A 16,244-nucleotide genomic window follows, 5' to 3' on the forward strand; every position below is an offset into this window, starting at 1 on the left:
ATGCACTAGTTGAGGGAAATATTTGACACCCTTTCGGTAGATGTTGATGTTCAGATGATTAGATTGTATGCTAGGGCTTATATTTTGGCGATCATGGGACCTTAATTTTTACAAACAAGTCTGGAGATATAGTGCAATTGATATATCTTCTACTATTACGGGACTTGAACTGTACTAGCAGACTTGGTTAGGAAAGTTTCACATTAGTAGTACTTTATCAAGAGTTATGTCGTGCTAGTCAACATATGATGTAGGAGAGATAGTTGGGCCACTTATTTTATTACAAGTATTTATAAGTTGATCTTTTGGTAAGTACTTACATATAATTATATTTTTTTTTGTTTAAGTTATTAAAATAATGTTATGTTTGGGCATGAGAGTGACTATATGTGAGCAAGTATGACAAACAGTTGGCTCTCACTGAGGTTGTCAATACTGAGCCAGAGGAGTCATAACTAGCTTAGTCTTAGTCGGGTGGTGCAGTTGGTGCTAGGTAAAAGTGCAACTGAAGTTATAACCAAAATCCGGCACCGCATATATTGCATTTTTATCGAGATCGACTAGACCAACAACACGATGATCAGGTAATATTTGAAAATATATAAAATTACTTCTAACATGATATATTTAACTTATTTTACTAATGTGCATATTATATGAGAGCCATATATAGAAAAAGCATTGGCTGAATTACTAGCAATATGTGCAACAGATAGAAATAATTGGAGGACGAGGGCACCACTTATTTATTTTGATATTGTTGAGTGGCATTTTCCAGATCGAGTTATGCGTCAGTTTGGTCGAACTCAACAAATTCCTCAAATTCCTACTCCATGCAATACTGAAGACAAGCTTCACATTATTGATAAACGTGGTAAGATTACTTATGATTAGCAGACTCACCATGTAGAATATATTGCTATATGGGAGCAGCGTGAAGCCAGCATAGTGTATTCATTGCTAGTGGTTGCAGTGATGAGTTATGGTGATCTTAATATTTGGTGTTGGTTTATACTTTATTCAATATTCACCATCGAGACTCAAATGCACTTGCGACATGTAGTAGTAGTAGTCGAGCATCGATATGTGTGATTGTTGACATATGTGCTAGTGCATTGCAGATGGTTGATGAGTCGCGATGTTTATATGCTCCTCCTATAGTGCATAGGCTAGTGTCAGCTCCTGCAGAGCATCAGCCATTACCACCCCCTAGAGTTAGAGGTAAAGGTGGAGGTAGAGGTAGAAGTAGAGCAAGAGGTAGAGCAAGAGAGAGGGACAATTACTGCGAAATAAGCCATAGAGGAAGCGACTATACATGAGCCAACTATAGAAGAGACGACTAAAAAGAAGCCGACTAGAGAGGAGACTATAGTAGAGCAGCGAGTAGATGTAGACATGCCTATTTCACAGCTTACCAAAAAAATAAAGAAACCACAACATTTACGATTTTATATGCCAGAAAGATAGATACTTATTTTAGGAATTTGAAATATTTTAATGTAAATATATGTTATTTAGTGATTTTAATTTTAATATGATTTGACGTGAATTTACTGATTTTACATGTGTTTTGTGGATCCTCAAATATGTAGATGTTATGCTATCACCAAAATATCTTTATTATTATTATTATTATTATTATTATTATTATTATTATTATTATTATTATTATTATTGTGTTTGAATATATTTTCCTTTAGAGTTGACTCATGATTATTTGGTGGTCATGAGTTCGAAAGCTTTCTAAAGATTGTTTATTTATAAATTTTTATTTTGTAAATGTGCACTCTCACTTTTTGTATGAAAATATTCATATAAAGAAGTTGTACTGTGATTAACTCTAGTTAGTCCGTCTACACTAAGAGTTGAGCAAGTCGTAGTGCTTTTTGGTTATTCATGAGAGCTGGCAATTTGTGTTTAGATGTGGTGTATCAGATATCTCGGAACACTCCATTGTGCTAAAATATAAAAATAATAAAATGCCGTACCATTCAGTGTTTATAATTATAAAACATTGAAGAGTTCAGCGTTTTATATTATAAATCACTGAACTCTTCAGCGTTTTAAATACCTAACTACAAACACTAAAAACATCGTTAACTATAATAAGAAACGCTAAAATGTTTACCGTTTCACTCTTTAAAAAATAATTTTCTTTCAAAGGTAAAGCACCAAATATTTTAGCATTTTAAGTAAGGCTACAATTAATAAGTCCATTTTAATAAATTAAATTTTAAATGGTGCTATTTTGGTCAAAAACTCTGTTTAGACTGTGTAAATATAATCAATCTAAAATAATAAATAAAGGCCGCCCAGCGCATAATCTGACCGGCCAATTAAGAAAAGTAGGATTTGTAGTGCTTTTATAAGAAATGTTATCCCTACAGGTATGGTGATGGTAGACACCAGGAAGACTTTTTGCTCCAACTACGTACAAATTCTTTACTCAAAAGCGAAACCGATGATGACCAGTACGAAACACTATGCTTGGTTAGAGTCCAAAGGAGGAATAATCCTTGGACTTATTATGTTTCAAATCCTCATCTCCCCCCCCCCCCCTTTGGCCCGTTGTCGCTTGTTGGAATATTATTTATGTCAACTTGTTCCAATGTGCTGATCTGCGAGTGTGTTCAGCTCGTACTTTCGGCTGGTTTTCATATTCTGTATTAAAATGATTAAGTTTTATAAATTCTGTTTAAATAATATAAAATTATAAATTGTGTGTGGATTTCGATAGTGCTATTCGTGTGTGTCAATAGATCATTCTTTAGATAAGATACATTGGTGCATATTAAACATATCCCTTTTTATCAGTTCCTTTACTTCACTGTCCTCGTGTTATAACCAAAGCGTTTGCTGGGTTTTGTCCAACCCTACCATAAACAACTTATTCGGCTTTACTTAATTTAGGGTATCAGATAAATGCACTGATTTAATTAGGCACTTCTAGCTCAAAACATGTATAGAAATGGGTTCCTTTCTAGTAGTATTAGAAACTTTAGAAGATATATTAGGGCATGTAATGAATATATGCTTAGATCTTACGACGAAAGGTTAATTATGGATTTAATTGGTGTAACTGGATCGATATTATTCGTTAACCCATTTAGCTCGGATCCGATTACAAAATCTCATATCTATTTATAAAATAGGTCGAATTTAATTTCATGATTACCGGATCTGATATCAATGTACCAATTTGTTGAAGTTCTGATGATATATTATAATATATAATAATTTAAAATCTTTCTATATGGCCAAACTAAAGAGAGAAAGAGAGGAAAATGAACTTTTATAATATCCTCTTTATCACAACCAATAACATCTACACATTTATATATCATCATTTATTTTGGTAATGCATTAAAAATGTTTATTAAATTATTATCTCATGATTAGGGGTGTAGACGAGTCTGGTCTGCTTAGGCTTAGCTCATTTAATAAACTAGCTCTATTTTTTTTTTTTTAAGCTCGGTTCAACTAAAACTGAGTCGACCTGCAGTCATGCACCGAGCTTAAGCCTTAATCAAGCCCAAGCATTAAATGAGCCCAAAGTCCTTATATGAGCCATCGGATTAAAGCTGACCATAGGGCGGGCCGGGCTGAGTTTGGGCCCGGCTTTTTGGGCGAACCTAATTTAAATATTTGTTCACGGCTCGACTCACCAATCACTCGGACCGGGCCGAGTTTGGATCGGGTTAGAATATTCTAGCCTGTTACCGTCCACTAGCCCATTAAATATTAGGCTTGGGTTGGGTATAATGGGTCTAATATAATGAGTTAAATTTAAAAAATATTATATCTAATTGAGCTAAGTTTAATACGCTTATATGAACAATTTTAGTTATCTTCCATGGAAACATATTTATATTTTGATATATAGTTTACTAAATATCTGATATGAAACTAAAAATATTATAGGAATATACATGCATTATGGATCGAGTCATATATGAGAGTAGTGGGCCGGGCTTTTTGGCCGAGCGGGGCGGGCAAAGGCTTAGCGCATGCCACCTACTACCATCTCAGGCTTGGATCGGACTGTGCTTAGCCCCATTAAAATTAGGCGGATTCGGACCGATCAAGCCTAATAATCATCTCTACATTGGATAAAAGATTTATTCAACTCAAAATGACTCATTTATTTTGACAACCCTACACGTGATATTTTTTAGAATTTTTTATATAAATGCATTTATTTGACAAAAATCCGAGTCTTAACTATTGCTCGATTTGTATTATAATTCAATGCCGGCATTTGCATAAATTTTTTTTGAGTTATTAAAATAGCAAAAACAAGCACTTTTGTGTACATATGTTATATAAATTGTAAGTATTTTATTATAAAAAAATATATATTTAGTATAAAAAATAAATGCGGCCAGTTTTAGGAGCTTAATCTTATTATTATTATTATTAAAACTTAAGATTTTTTTTCTTCTGCAAATAGCCCAAATTTGACTTATATTTGAAGTGATTCAATAATAAATGGTTCCCATATAGATATTATGTTTAACTTTCTGATTTAAAATCTGATTCAAGTCTATAATTGAAAAAAATAGATAGATATAGATTCAATTATCGTACATATCTGATCAAATTCGATTCGATTACGTCCCTACTCGATTTGTTACCAGTAGTTACAAATGAGGAATTCTAATCGGTAGTTTGAGATATTATATCATAGTTAATTGGTTATCTATAAATTAATTTAAATAATTGTAATCCTTAATATAGATGTGAGAGTGTGAGACACAAATGATATCCATCTATTATTCTCTTTCCCACCTTCGATTTAGAAGCATGGATACTCAACTAGGAATTCTAATAGGCTCTTATTTATTTATTTATTTATTTATTTATTTTTAATCAATGGAATTAGACTTGCACAATGAAACAAGATCAAAGGTTTGGGGTCTTAAAGTTTCATAATATTAGTTTTTTCTATTAATTGCTTTAAATATTGGATTTAGAAAACTGAATTAAACAAATTTATCTTGAGACATACCATTAAGTCATATTATTAGGTGATATATTGCTTATGAGCATTAGATCTTATTTGAATCCGGTGCAAGCCCATAATGGGTCGACTTATTGATTTATTATAAATTGGCTAGATTTGCTCTGTATTTTATAACCCTAACTTGCTTGTCTCATTAAGAGCCATCGGTTGAAAAGTAAGAAAAAGAATAAAATCAACCTAATTGTCGTCTTTGCTGATATCAAAGATGAATAATATATAAATATAATTCTAACCTTCTATGTGTTTTAAATTTTGTGTGTATATATTATTAAACCAAAAATGGACAATAAAAAATGATATTGGCCGAAGATAAGGGATAAGATTGCTTTGGCATTTTAGTGCCCTAATTTTATGTTTAATGCCCAATGTATATTTTCTATGTGTAATGATTTTGTATAAATATCATTCTTTTTTATACATATATCATTGAAGAGTTCGGAGGTTCCAAGTTGTTGCGCTACTGAACCACTGCTCCTAGCTAATCCCAGTTGAGCTACTCCTCCAAGCTAGTACCATTGAACCAAACAATTTGATACGTTGCCGTAGAAACACACTATTACAACAAAGTGACACTATTTATAAAAATTTAATTATGAGAAAGAAAAAAAAAGTACAATTTATAATTAGATTCGGTGCGAGCTGATCCAAACTCCTCCTCAGAGGGATCGATGTGCGTATGCTAACACATTGATTACTTGGATCCAATGTCTCCAATTTTCGCATGATCTATTGACATACTTAGGACTTGCAACAAGAAATTAAACCTTAGTAATAGGTTGATCAGGCCAGGTTGAAATTGAGTGAGGCGAGGCGTGGCCTGGGATCTGGGGGACACGAGATTTTGACCTAAAAACTCAGGCCGGGCAATCGCGGGCTTTTTTAAGCGGCCCCACTTATTACTTCTTTGTACCAAACTTATAATACCGAAAATTCTTTCCAACGTTGAAGATGGTTCACTGCCCGAAATGCTACGACTCCACCCCACTCGCCGGCGCCTGAGAGAGCGCTCCCCGCGGCAAGCGCTATAAAAATACCTTCAAATTAATCCATTTTACCCCTCTGCTCTCTCTTTCGCTCCCTCTCCCCTCCCAAAGAAAGCTCGAAGGGCCGGGACCTAAGCGCGATTTGCTCCTCCGTGCGATTTCGAACCCTAGCCGATCCTGGTAACGTCCTTCCCCAAACCCTAATTCCTAGTTGTCTCTCCCGGATTTCTGTATTTGGACCGTGGATTAGGGTAAGCGGCGGGGTTATTCCTTCTTCAGCTGGAAATTCTCGAATTCTTTAATGTTCTTTTAACCAGCATTTGGTGTTGAAATTTGAGTTGAATTGGTGGCCGTTTTGTTATCTTTTGCTCGATTGGTGTATGCTGATTGGTAGAGAATATCGGGATTAGAGCTTTAAGATTCTCAATGCGCGTGGTAGAGAGAAGAACAGAACGAAAGAGTTTGCACATCCTAAAGAGCCAAGACTTGTGGCGGGTGTCTGTTGGTGTGAAGATATTGTGATCTTTCTTTGTTAGGTTGCTATAAGTAATGAATAAAAACATTATGTTAAGGAGATTTTGAGTTTTAATAAGTTTTGTCATAAGAATTTACTAATTTTGGTGGCATTGTGGCAACATGAAGAAGATGCTTCAAAGTGTCAATCATTATGGATAGATTGAAGTATCGGCTAAGCTCGGTCCATATTGCCGAAACGGATTGGTCGATGCTGATTTGATCAATCCCCAATTCAAATCATTTGAAATGGAAGACCATGATACGAGCCACCTTCTATTAAGGTTAAGAGAGTCTTTAAGATCAATAGATGGATCAGAATAATGTTTTGGGATTTCATAGATCTGAGATGAAGGATCAAATCTATTAGAATGTTCGGCGAAATGGGGGCCTGAGTGGTGGATGTGATGGAGCTCAGCTAGAATTGATGAAGGTGGATTAATGGAGGTGTATTATGGTAGGTCGGAGTGCTGTGCAAAGCAGAGAAGAGGAGAGAGAGTGAGTCGTTTCTGAGGGACGAAAGGGGCGATCGAATGGAAGGAAAAGGAGCTCGACCAATAATGGTGGTCTGCTGGATTGAGGGAAGGTTGAGGGAGAAAGAGAGAAGAGACAAAGGAGAAGAGTCGATTAATTCCAGAAGTAATTGCTCAGGTGTGCACCACAGCTATTTGTAGGTGCGGCGCACCACAATAATGGTGTTCGATTGGCCTAACCCAAGTGGTTCAGTCCGACTCACAATAATTAAATACTCTTAAGCAAATGACTTCACAAAATACTAGAAAATACTACTCCAGGTGAGTCTCTTTGTTGGGCATTCAAACACCAAAGACCCCCTTCTGCTATCAGGTATTGGCATTCGGATGCCTAGCCAAGGGGTTTGAATGCCAAAGACCGAGACTTACACTATTGGCTGATAAGGACCCTTATTGTTTAGCAAATAAACGAACAACTACTACAAAATCAAAGCAAGAAAGATGATTGTCTAGGGAACTATCTTACATTAGGCCAATATAGTTGATACGATCGATACATATTGTCTTCTTAAGCACTTGATCCCTATCCCGAAACCGATACTTAGAATCTTGCATATGATATAATTCAAGATGAATTATGTATTGTTAAATTTCTCAGCGTATCTTGCATACATATTGTTAAATTTTGCATACATATTGTTAAATTTCTTGCATACATATTATCAAGTGCAGAATCTTGTATACATATTGTTAAATTTCTCAGCGTATTCTTTTTTTATGTATTTAATTTGATTTGACCTAGTATATTAAGGACGTCTCTTGGTGTAATAGTAAGGCTTGCTTCTGCACTCGAGAGGTTATGAGTTCCAGTAATGGGAAAAAAAAACTCTTTCCTACCTAGGTTATGATAATAAACTTTGCGGTGGCGGAAGCCCCATGGGTTAGGACAATTTTTTCTTGATTTTACTTGATAAGTAATGAATTTCTGTTTGCTATAAAGTTGAAACCTTTGACAAGCACAAAATTAAGGAAACTATTAAGGGTGAAGCCTTTAGTTGTAAAATGATGAAAGTGAAATCACTTATTGGTTGGTGGAAATTCACAAGGTATAGTAGTCAATACGTAATCCATTATTTAGTTTTAAGTTAATTGTAGTGCCTATACTCTATGAGGTAAGTTTGCGTTTGTGCATTGTTACTTTCTAACTTTGGTGCCGTTCTTGGTTGTGTGGTTGAATCATGGCTAATATCTCGCAGGTGGTGACGAGCCGTAGCTAACCTAATGAACCATACATCTAACCTAGAAGATTTTGGTTCATGTCCACTAGGGTTGCCTTGATTTCTAACATTGTTTGTACCATAAACACCAGGGATTGCGAGATATTGGAAAGGCTTTTCGTTCGTCCTCGCGAACTCTGTGGGGATGGCGATCTTGACGGAACTATGCGGTCCGTCTCCAAGCCTTGCTCGCTTGTTTTCTTTACTGTCTACGATCTTATTGTAGCCATGATAGTTTGAGGAACGTTGGTTCTGATATTAATTGTTACGAACCGGCTTGATGATGGTGGTGGTTTGCGGATGCAGATGCGAATGCGATATATGGTTGAAGGCTATGATTGGCTTACAACTGTGGTAAAAATAGTACGGGAGGTAGAGACGGTTAAGAGATATAAACGAAGGGGGAGAAGTAGGCATGCCCTACGGGACTAAGGGGATCGACGAAAAAGGGAGATTAAAAGCTAGATGAGACTGTGCCAACGAAAGAGGTGGCGCTGATTGGTAAAGGAGGAGGAGGGAGATGTCGAGGTCGGCGGCCTAGTTGAGAGAGTTGCCAAAGCATGCCTAAAATACAAGCCATATGTCCCTATTTATAGAGATTAAATCAAAAAGTCTAAAACAAATTTAACTAAATCAGTCTTCCTTATCTTTTTGGATTCATCCTTCATTTCTCTGTAGATAGATTTCAAATCTAGAGAAGTCGTGAATACTAAAGTTGTAGATTTGGAGGTTGACGATCTTATCCAACTGGTTTGATATTATTTGAATATCTGTAGAATATTCTGCGAATATTTCTCCAAAACCGCGCAGAGCTGAATTTAGCTAATTAAATAAAATTCTAACCTATTAAGGCTCTAACTAAACCAAATAAGCAAATAAGATAACTAGACTCAATCTATTGAGTCCAATGTCCCTATGATGTGATCCGGTCTGACCTAGATCGCATTAGTTAACAAATTTGTTGTTAAGGTTGTTTGAGATGCTAGTTTTAGGGTATAGTTTCGGATCGAATAAGACCAAAATACCTCAATTTTAGATGAAATTTCAAACCATGATTTGTGCATCCATGACTCCGTTTTTCCCTCTTTCATGATTGTAATATTATCTCAAAACATGGAGTGTGAATCAAAATTGTGATTCAACATCGCCGGTCAAAGGGAAGATCCCCCACTAGAAAAGAATTTCGAAATCGAGAAAAGTTTTATAGGCTTTTCAAATGACAAGAGGAGATGCTCAAGATGATCCATTATGGCTGCTCATTTCTTGCTTTCTACATGAAGTTGAGGTCTTAACCTGTTAATTTTATATTACATGGATCTCTAGTGCCAATTGCACAATATTAATCATCTATATCTGTTTCCTTTTTCTGTTCTTTAGCGAATTCAATGCTCTTTCTTCTTCTTGACTTTGATTTTCATTTTTATTATTACGTACCATCTTAATTAATGGCTTGAAAAGTTGCATTTTTTATATGCAAATATAAGACTCCATAAATGTATGTGCTTTGACTTGAGTTGTCATATAGGAGGATGACTAGGTACAAATAAGCTGAATGTGGTGTTAAACTAACTATTTACTTTTGGAAAATTCTAATATTATGATTGCAGTTGGTATATAAGTTTTCATATGGTTTCTTGAACATTCTAAAATTAGTTTCAATCAAAAGTTCCCAGAGCTTAAGGATCTAAATCATTCTACTATTTATCTTCTGCAGGAAGCTTTTCATCTGAGTCGTAAGTTACATTGCCAGGAAGTGATATTGAAAGTTATCTATTTTTGAACAGGAGAAAAAGAAAAGGAAACTTGAAAGATGGAGAGTTCCAGTGAGATGGAGAAAGAACTGAAGAACCTGGAACCTGTGCATTTAAATGAGCAGGAGAAAGTGGAAATTCTAGTGATTGAGGAAATTTCAAACAAAGAAGAATATGTAATTAAGCAGGTACATGAAATTGACGAAAGTGTTCCAACGGGGGAGCATAAGGAGGGCAATGATGTAGAACTAGAAGATTATGAAGAAAAGGGAGAAGATGTAGGACTGGTAGAACCAAATATTATGGAGGAAGATTTAGGAAGTGACTCGTATGACATGTTCAGTGATGATTCAGATAGTGATCAAAAACTAACTTCTGGAAATGAAGATGAATCAAACTTTGAGGTTGGTATGTTTCCTTTTTTTGCTTCATAATTTCCTCATAGTCAAAACTTTTTGCTTGTCCTGTTTTACATTGAAAGTGGCATGCTTAAGATGCTAGACATAAATACCTCTTCTTTGATTGTATTTCTTCTATATGTTAACAAGTTAAGAGAATTGACCAGAGTACCCACAAAAAAATTACTTAGCATCTACTGAAATTTCATTCAACACACAAGAAAATTAGTAAGTGTTTTTTCTTTTTATATTGAGTAGGGCATAGATTTTAGTGGAAGTTTCAGCAAATGTCCATCTCAATGGAAGTCGATGCAAATGTATAATAAAATACCAAATCGAAGATTGTATCCTCGTGCATGAGTCTCCCACCAATATGTGGTTCATAAATTGCCATGCCTATTGACACAAATGGCATGTATCTACTATGTGTCATGTCAGTGAATTATCGAGACGGATACCGGGGATATCCCAATTCTCTCTCATGGCCAATTGTGTTGACGCGTGTCACTAGGAATTGAGCATATTTTACTTGAAACAAACTTAAGTCGAGGTCTTTTTCATCCCTTTTGGTACCTTCTTGCATTGTAGTGCTTGATTTATATAGATTATACTTTTTTAGAAATCAAAGAAAAATTCTAATCTAATTTTCCTAAATTTATTTGCCTGAACTTAAAAGCTTTGAGAAAAATTAGGAAAAAAATATGATGAGATTATAATCTAATTATAGTATATAGTGTTGAAGGACTTTATGTTAGCCCTTAAAATCCATTTTAAGGCTCTCAAAAGATTTAAAATTATTTTTTTGGTATGTCAAAAGAGTAGGAAATTTTACAAATTGCACCCTATATTTGTTTGTGATTACACTTCGTCTTTGAGGATTTTGTAATTCAAACTCTTTTTTTTAATATAATTTTTATTTAATACTTTGATGTTATTTTGACTAATTGATATTAACTAAATTACTAAAATATCCTCACTTCTCTTACCTTTCCGCCCCCAGCATCTTCCTTTATCTTCCCCCTTAACTATCTCCTCCCATGGTAGCTGTCGCCACCACCTTCGCTCGTCTCTTCATCCTCTTCTTCTTCCCCTTTCTTTTCAACCAATCCAATAAGGAAGATGGGAGAGAATGAGAGGATAGAGATAGGGGTAATTTGGGTATTTTATATAAGAGTTATTATATTATAACAAAATATTTCATTGCTGATACCGTTCACGTTAATCTAGAGTGTGAAATAATAATTATTAGAAAAATGAAGGGTCGGGTTATAAAATCTTTAAAGATGGGGTGGGTGTGAATCATAAAATAGATAAATGCAGGGTGTGATTTGTAAAGAATAACATCCCGACTCGGCATGACACTAGCGCCTCATGCCTTTGGGATAACAATTCTTGTATTTTGCTGCATTATTCCCATTTAGGAAGAAAAAACTACATGTGCAAAATAATATATTGAAAAGCGAAAATGGCGGTTGCTTTGGCAGGGCGGTGCTTTGGTTGCCTTGCTATTTAGTCTGGCGCTCGTGCCTGGTAGCCTTCTGCCTTGGCGGGTCGCGTGGCCCAATAAGGAGGCTGGCGGTTCGGCCTATCAACTCGCTTATTGGGTTAGAAACAAGGTTCATCAGATTGGTTGATCTGAATCAGGATCGGTCGATTTTAATTAAATTAGGCCAGATCCATTTTAGATCTGACCCGGGGGTCATTAATTATTGATGTCCCCAAGCTCTTTCTCTATTTACTCTTCTCATTCTCTCTCTTTCACTCTGCCCGAGGCCCGCCCATCTCGTACGCCGTTGGTAGCATGCAGGGCGGGGGGCCTAGGCCCTAGGCCTGCCCCTTTCTCGCTTTGGCTTAATAAAGGAGTTTCTTTGTCAAGCCGGCATGGGGAGGGAAAGGAAGGGTGAGGGGGAGCACGTGCTCTACCTCTCATCTCAAATTTTTAATTTTTAATTTATTATTTTTTTGGTGTTACAACATTATCACCTTTAATAAAATTTTGACTTGAAATTTGATTACTCACCTGTTGATTCGAAAAGAAAAGGGTAGGCAGGCCTTATCTTTTCCTCGTGCTCCAACGAGGCCCCCTCCACGGCATGGTTCTTCCAGAGTACATTGACTAAAGGGATGATTTTGGCTCTCAGCGTCTTCATCCCTCTGTCAAGAATCTGCACTGACTGCTCTTTATAGCTCAAATCCTTCTGTAGGTGGACATGCTCATGCTGAAGCACATGGGAAGGGTTGTGCATATAACCGCTTGGTATGGAAATGTGAAATATCTCGTATGGGTCCACATACCGAGGGCTTAATTTGCTATTTCTCCCGAAACGGAAAACTTCCTTACAAGGTGACACTCAGAGAAAAACTTTATCCCCAACTTGGAACTCGAGGTCATAACGACGACAATCCGCATAACTTTTTTGTTGGCTCTAAGCAGTGCGTAGGCACTCCTAGATCAACTGGACCTTGCTAATGGTAGCTTGAACTAAGATTGCATTCTCCACCTTTCTCTTTCTCACCTCATCCCAACTGATTGGTGTACGATACTTGCATCCACAAAGGGCCTCTTAAGGAGGCATTCCAATGCTGGAATGGTAGCTGTTATTATAAGCGAACTCGATCAATGACAGATGTCGATCCCAACCAATCCAAAATCTATCACATTGGCCTGGAGCATGTCCTCTAATGTTTGCCACGCTCTGTCTGTCCATCCGTCTGAGGGTGATATGTCGTGCTGTACTACAACTTGGTCCCAAAAGACTTATATGCAGATGACGCTAAAATCGGGACACAAATCTAGGGTCTCGATCTGAGGTGATAGAGATAGGAACCCCATGCTGGCAAAATATCTCATTCCTAAATTGGATTGCAAGCTGCTCTATCGAGTCGGTGATGCTGACAGGTAGGAAGTGCGCTGACTTAGTTAATTTGTCTACAATAACTCAGATAACATCTTTCTTTCTTCTTGTCTTGGGTGGCCCTATAACAAAGCCCATAGTAATGTGCTCCCACTTCTATTTAGGAATAGCCAATGGTTGCAGGGTACCAACGGGCTTTTGATGCTCAATCTTCACCTGCTGACAAGTTAGACATGGCAACAAACTCTGCCATGTTTTTCTTCAAACTTGGCCACCAAGAATACCTTTACAAACTATGGTATATCTTCGTCTCTCTAGGATTTACAGTATATGTGGAGTGATGGGCTTCTGCCAAAATTTTCTCCCACAACCCTCTAGCCTTAAGCGCACACAATCTTTTCCCAAACCTCAACAGTCTTGATAGGTCCAAACTAAAATCGATCCTCCTGCTGTTCAACACCTGCTGGATGATCTAGAGAAAGGTGGGGTCGTCTCCTTTGGCCATCCTGATCCCTGTAATTACAACTAAAGTGAGGCTGTTAACTTTCCATCCAAATAAACGAAGCTTGCCCAAAATATTTAAAAAATTAAATGGCAGGCTGAATTCCCTTCATTTCTAATTTTTTATGGACAAAAATGCCCTTCTACTCTTATATAAGCATTTTTTCTCTTTAAAGAATTCTCACATATTTTCTTTTTTTACTTTCTAGATTGTGCTAACTATATAGTAAATTTTATTAAACCTAATTTTTTATATGTTTAGTAATTATATCACATCTAGGAACAAGACAAACATGTGGTTAAAAAAAATCAAATAAAAAATCCATTTAATTTTCTTAATAAACACGACGGAGACATTTTGGTCATTTGGGCATGCTCCATTAACTTTGATATGAAAACTGATGGTTTCAGTATAATCGTAACTACATGGACTGATTTGAGACTTTTTAAAATACAGAGGGCTAAAATGATTTTAGGCATAAGTATATGGGGGAAAATTATTATAATAAAAAAAAAATTCTTACCTTCTCTCTTATTAATTCTCTTTTATTAAACTCTCTCTCACTATCTTTTATCAAACTCTCTCCCCCCACTAACCTACTCTCTCACTAACTCTCTCTCTCACTAACTCTCTCTCACTAACTCTCTTATTTATTAACTCTCTCCTTTATCCTCTCTCTCTTCCTCACCCTCACCAACTACCACCTTTCTCTCTCTCCAACATAGTTTTTTATTTTTTCTCCACATCTCTCTCCTATCTCTTCCCCCCTCTCTCTCTCTCCTTCCCTCTACCTCTTACTGTTGCAAGCCCACAACCAACAAACTCTCTCATCCTTCTCCTTCTCTCTCTTTCCCTTTTTTCCTCCTCTCTCTTCCTACCTCTCTTTCTCTCTCTTCTCCCTTCTCTTTCTCTCTTTCCCGTACTCATCTCGAGTGGGAACAGTCGTATCGGCCTATCTCGACCCGAAACGAATCAGATATTGGCCGAAACTAGGATCTATGCAAAGATCTAATCAACTTTGGAAATAATAGACTTAAGAAACGATCTCCCACACAGTAAAATAATAATAAGATGTAGAATATAGAAAAGTAAGTCAAGCAACTCAAATATGCAAAATCTTACATGGAAAAACCCCAAAACTTGGAAAAGAAATCTATGAATCCAATCTTGGTATGATCCAATCACTAAATCAACAGTAGTAATTACACGAACAAACCACTCGTAGACATGCACGACTCTATCTGTAATGGTCTTTCTTACTCGAACTTGTGATGTACTGCTTTCCTTAAATGGTTCCCAGCCTCAGTTAGGATTAAAGATTTCGTCTCTTAGCCCTCGAGACAAGGTCTTTTAAGATTTGAGGTAGATGGGATGTACAGAAAAGCTGTTCACTAAGTTTTATCATGGAGCTTTATAAAGGTGTGATGATGATCTCCAAATGCCTCTCAGAAGATGATCGAAGAGATACCCTAGGGTTTGGTGAAAACCTTATTATGTACCTCTGTCACAAAAGGTTCAGATAGCCCTTCAAAAGAATTCACAATGTCATATGGAAAAAGCATCTCCGTAGGTATGTTCGAATGCCCTGGGGTGCGTTCAAATGCCTTTTAGATTAAAATGCTCTACCTATTTTCTTTCTTAAAATAGTTATAACTATTCTTCTAATTCTCGGCACCCAAAAATTTCGGATTTTGTGGTTAGAACCACTTTTGAGTGGTTAGAACCACAACCTGAAAATTTGTCTCTCTGAGTTTCTTTGTAGATCTTCATAAAACTAGTGCATATTCTTATACAAGAATTAGAGATTTTTATACATTTATCATGTTTTGAAACATATTGCCAATTATACAAAACCTTACAAACTTTAAAATGTGAACTTATTTCCTGATCGATTAGAACACAGAACTTCAGAGGGATATTCTCAGGGATGAATCAGTTTTCAGCTAATACTAAATCCAAAAGTTCATCAGTTATTTTTCATCCTTCACTTCCGTTGCATGGATTTCTCTCTAAATCGATAATCTTTATCTCCTGAGAGCATCTTGAAAACCTTTCTCTGGTTATTCAGCCTATTGTCATTCTATCTTTAATATGAAGGCTAATTAAACTATTTTTGCAATTGAACTACTGCTAACAATTTCGATGACCATCAATCCTACATTATGGAACTCTAATTTAGTTGTTTATTTTCTTATGAGAGGATACAGATCTTGACCAAAAGAAAACTGGATAATGATTGTGCTTCTAACATTATCCTGATTAGGTAGCTATATCTTCGTACTTGGTAAGTTGAATTCCTCCATAGTTGGAATCTGTGGATTGGACTTTGCTGGAGTTTTAACCTAATAATCTAGTAATATGAATAGTGTTGATGTTAGAAAAGATAAGGGTTTAAGGAGCTAAATGCATCCATATCTAAGGAAGAAAAAAAATGAAATTATTCCAGATCATTTTTGCTGCCTTTTTCTA

General features: G+C 36.2%; 1 protein-coding gene across 6 annotated transcripts in view; it reads left to right on the forward strand.

The window, feature by feature from the left end:
* Positions 1-5,929: 5,929 nt before the first annotated feature.
* The window catches only part of LOC140783927 (protein CHROMATIN REMODELING 20), a 39,383-nt gene continuing 29,068 nt past the window's right edge, over positions 5,930-16,244 (forward strand). For 2 of the 6 annotated variants that reach the window (XR_012108203.1, XM_073131065.1), the window contains exons 1-2: positions 5,930-6,186; positions 9,984-10,424. Coding sequence is in view for 4 of the 6 variants with exons in the window: in XM_073131065.1 (XP_072987166.1) it covers positions 10,080-10,424 (345 nt within the window). In the remaining 2 variants the exon portion in view is untranslated. Of the gene's footprint in view, positions 6,187-9,983; positions 10,429-16,244 lie in introns of all 6 variants that reach the window. The other 4 variants (XM_073131068.1, XM_073131066.1, XM_073131067.1 and 1 more) reach the window with 4 other exon arrangements.

Source organism: Typha latifolia, chromosome 3, assembly GCF_019914945.1.
Source record: "Typha latifolia isolate L0001 chromosome 3, TyphaL0001v2, whole genome shotgun sequence".
Classification (NCBI taxonomy): domain Eukaryota; kingdom Viridiplantae; phylum Streptophyta; class Magnoliopsida; order Poales; family Typhaceae; genus Typha; species Typha latifolia.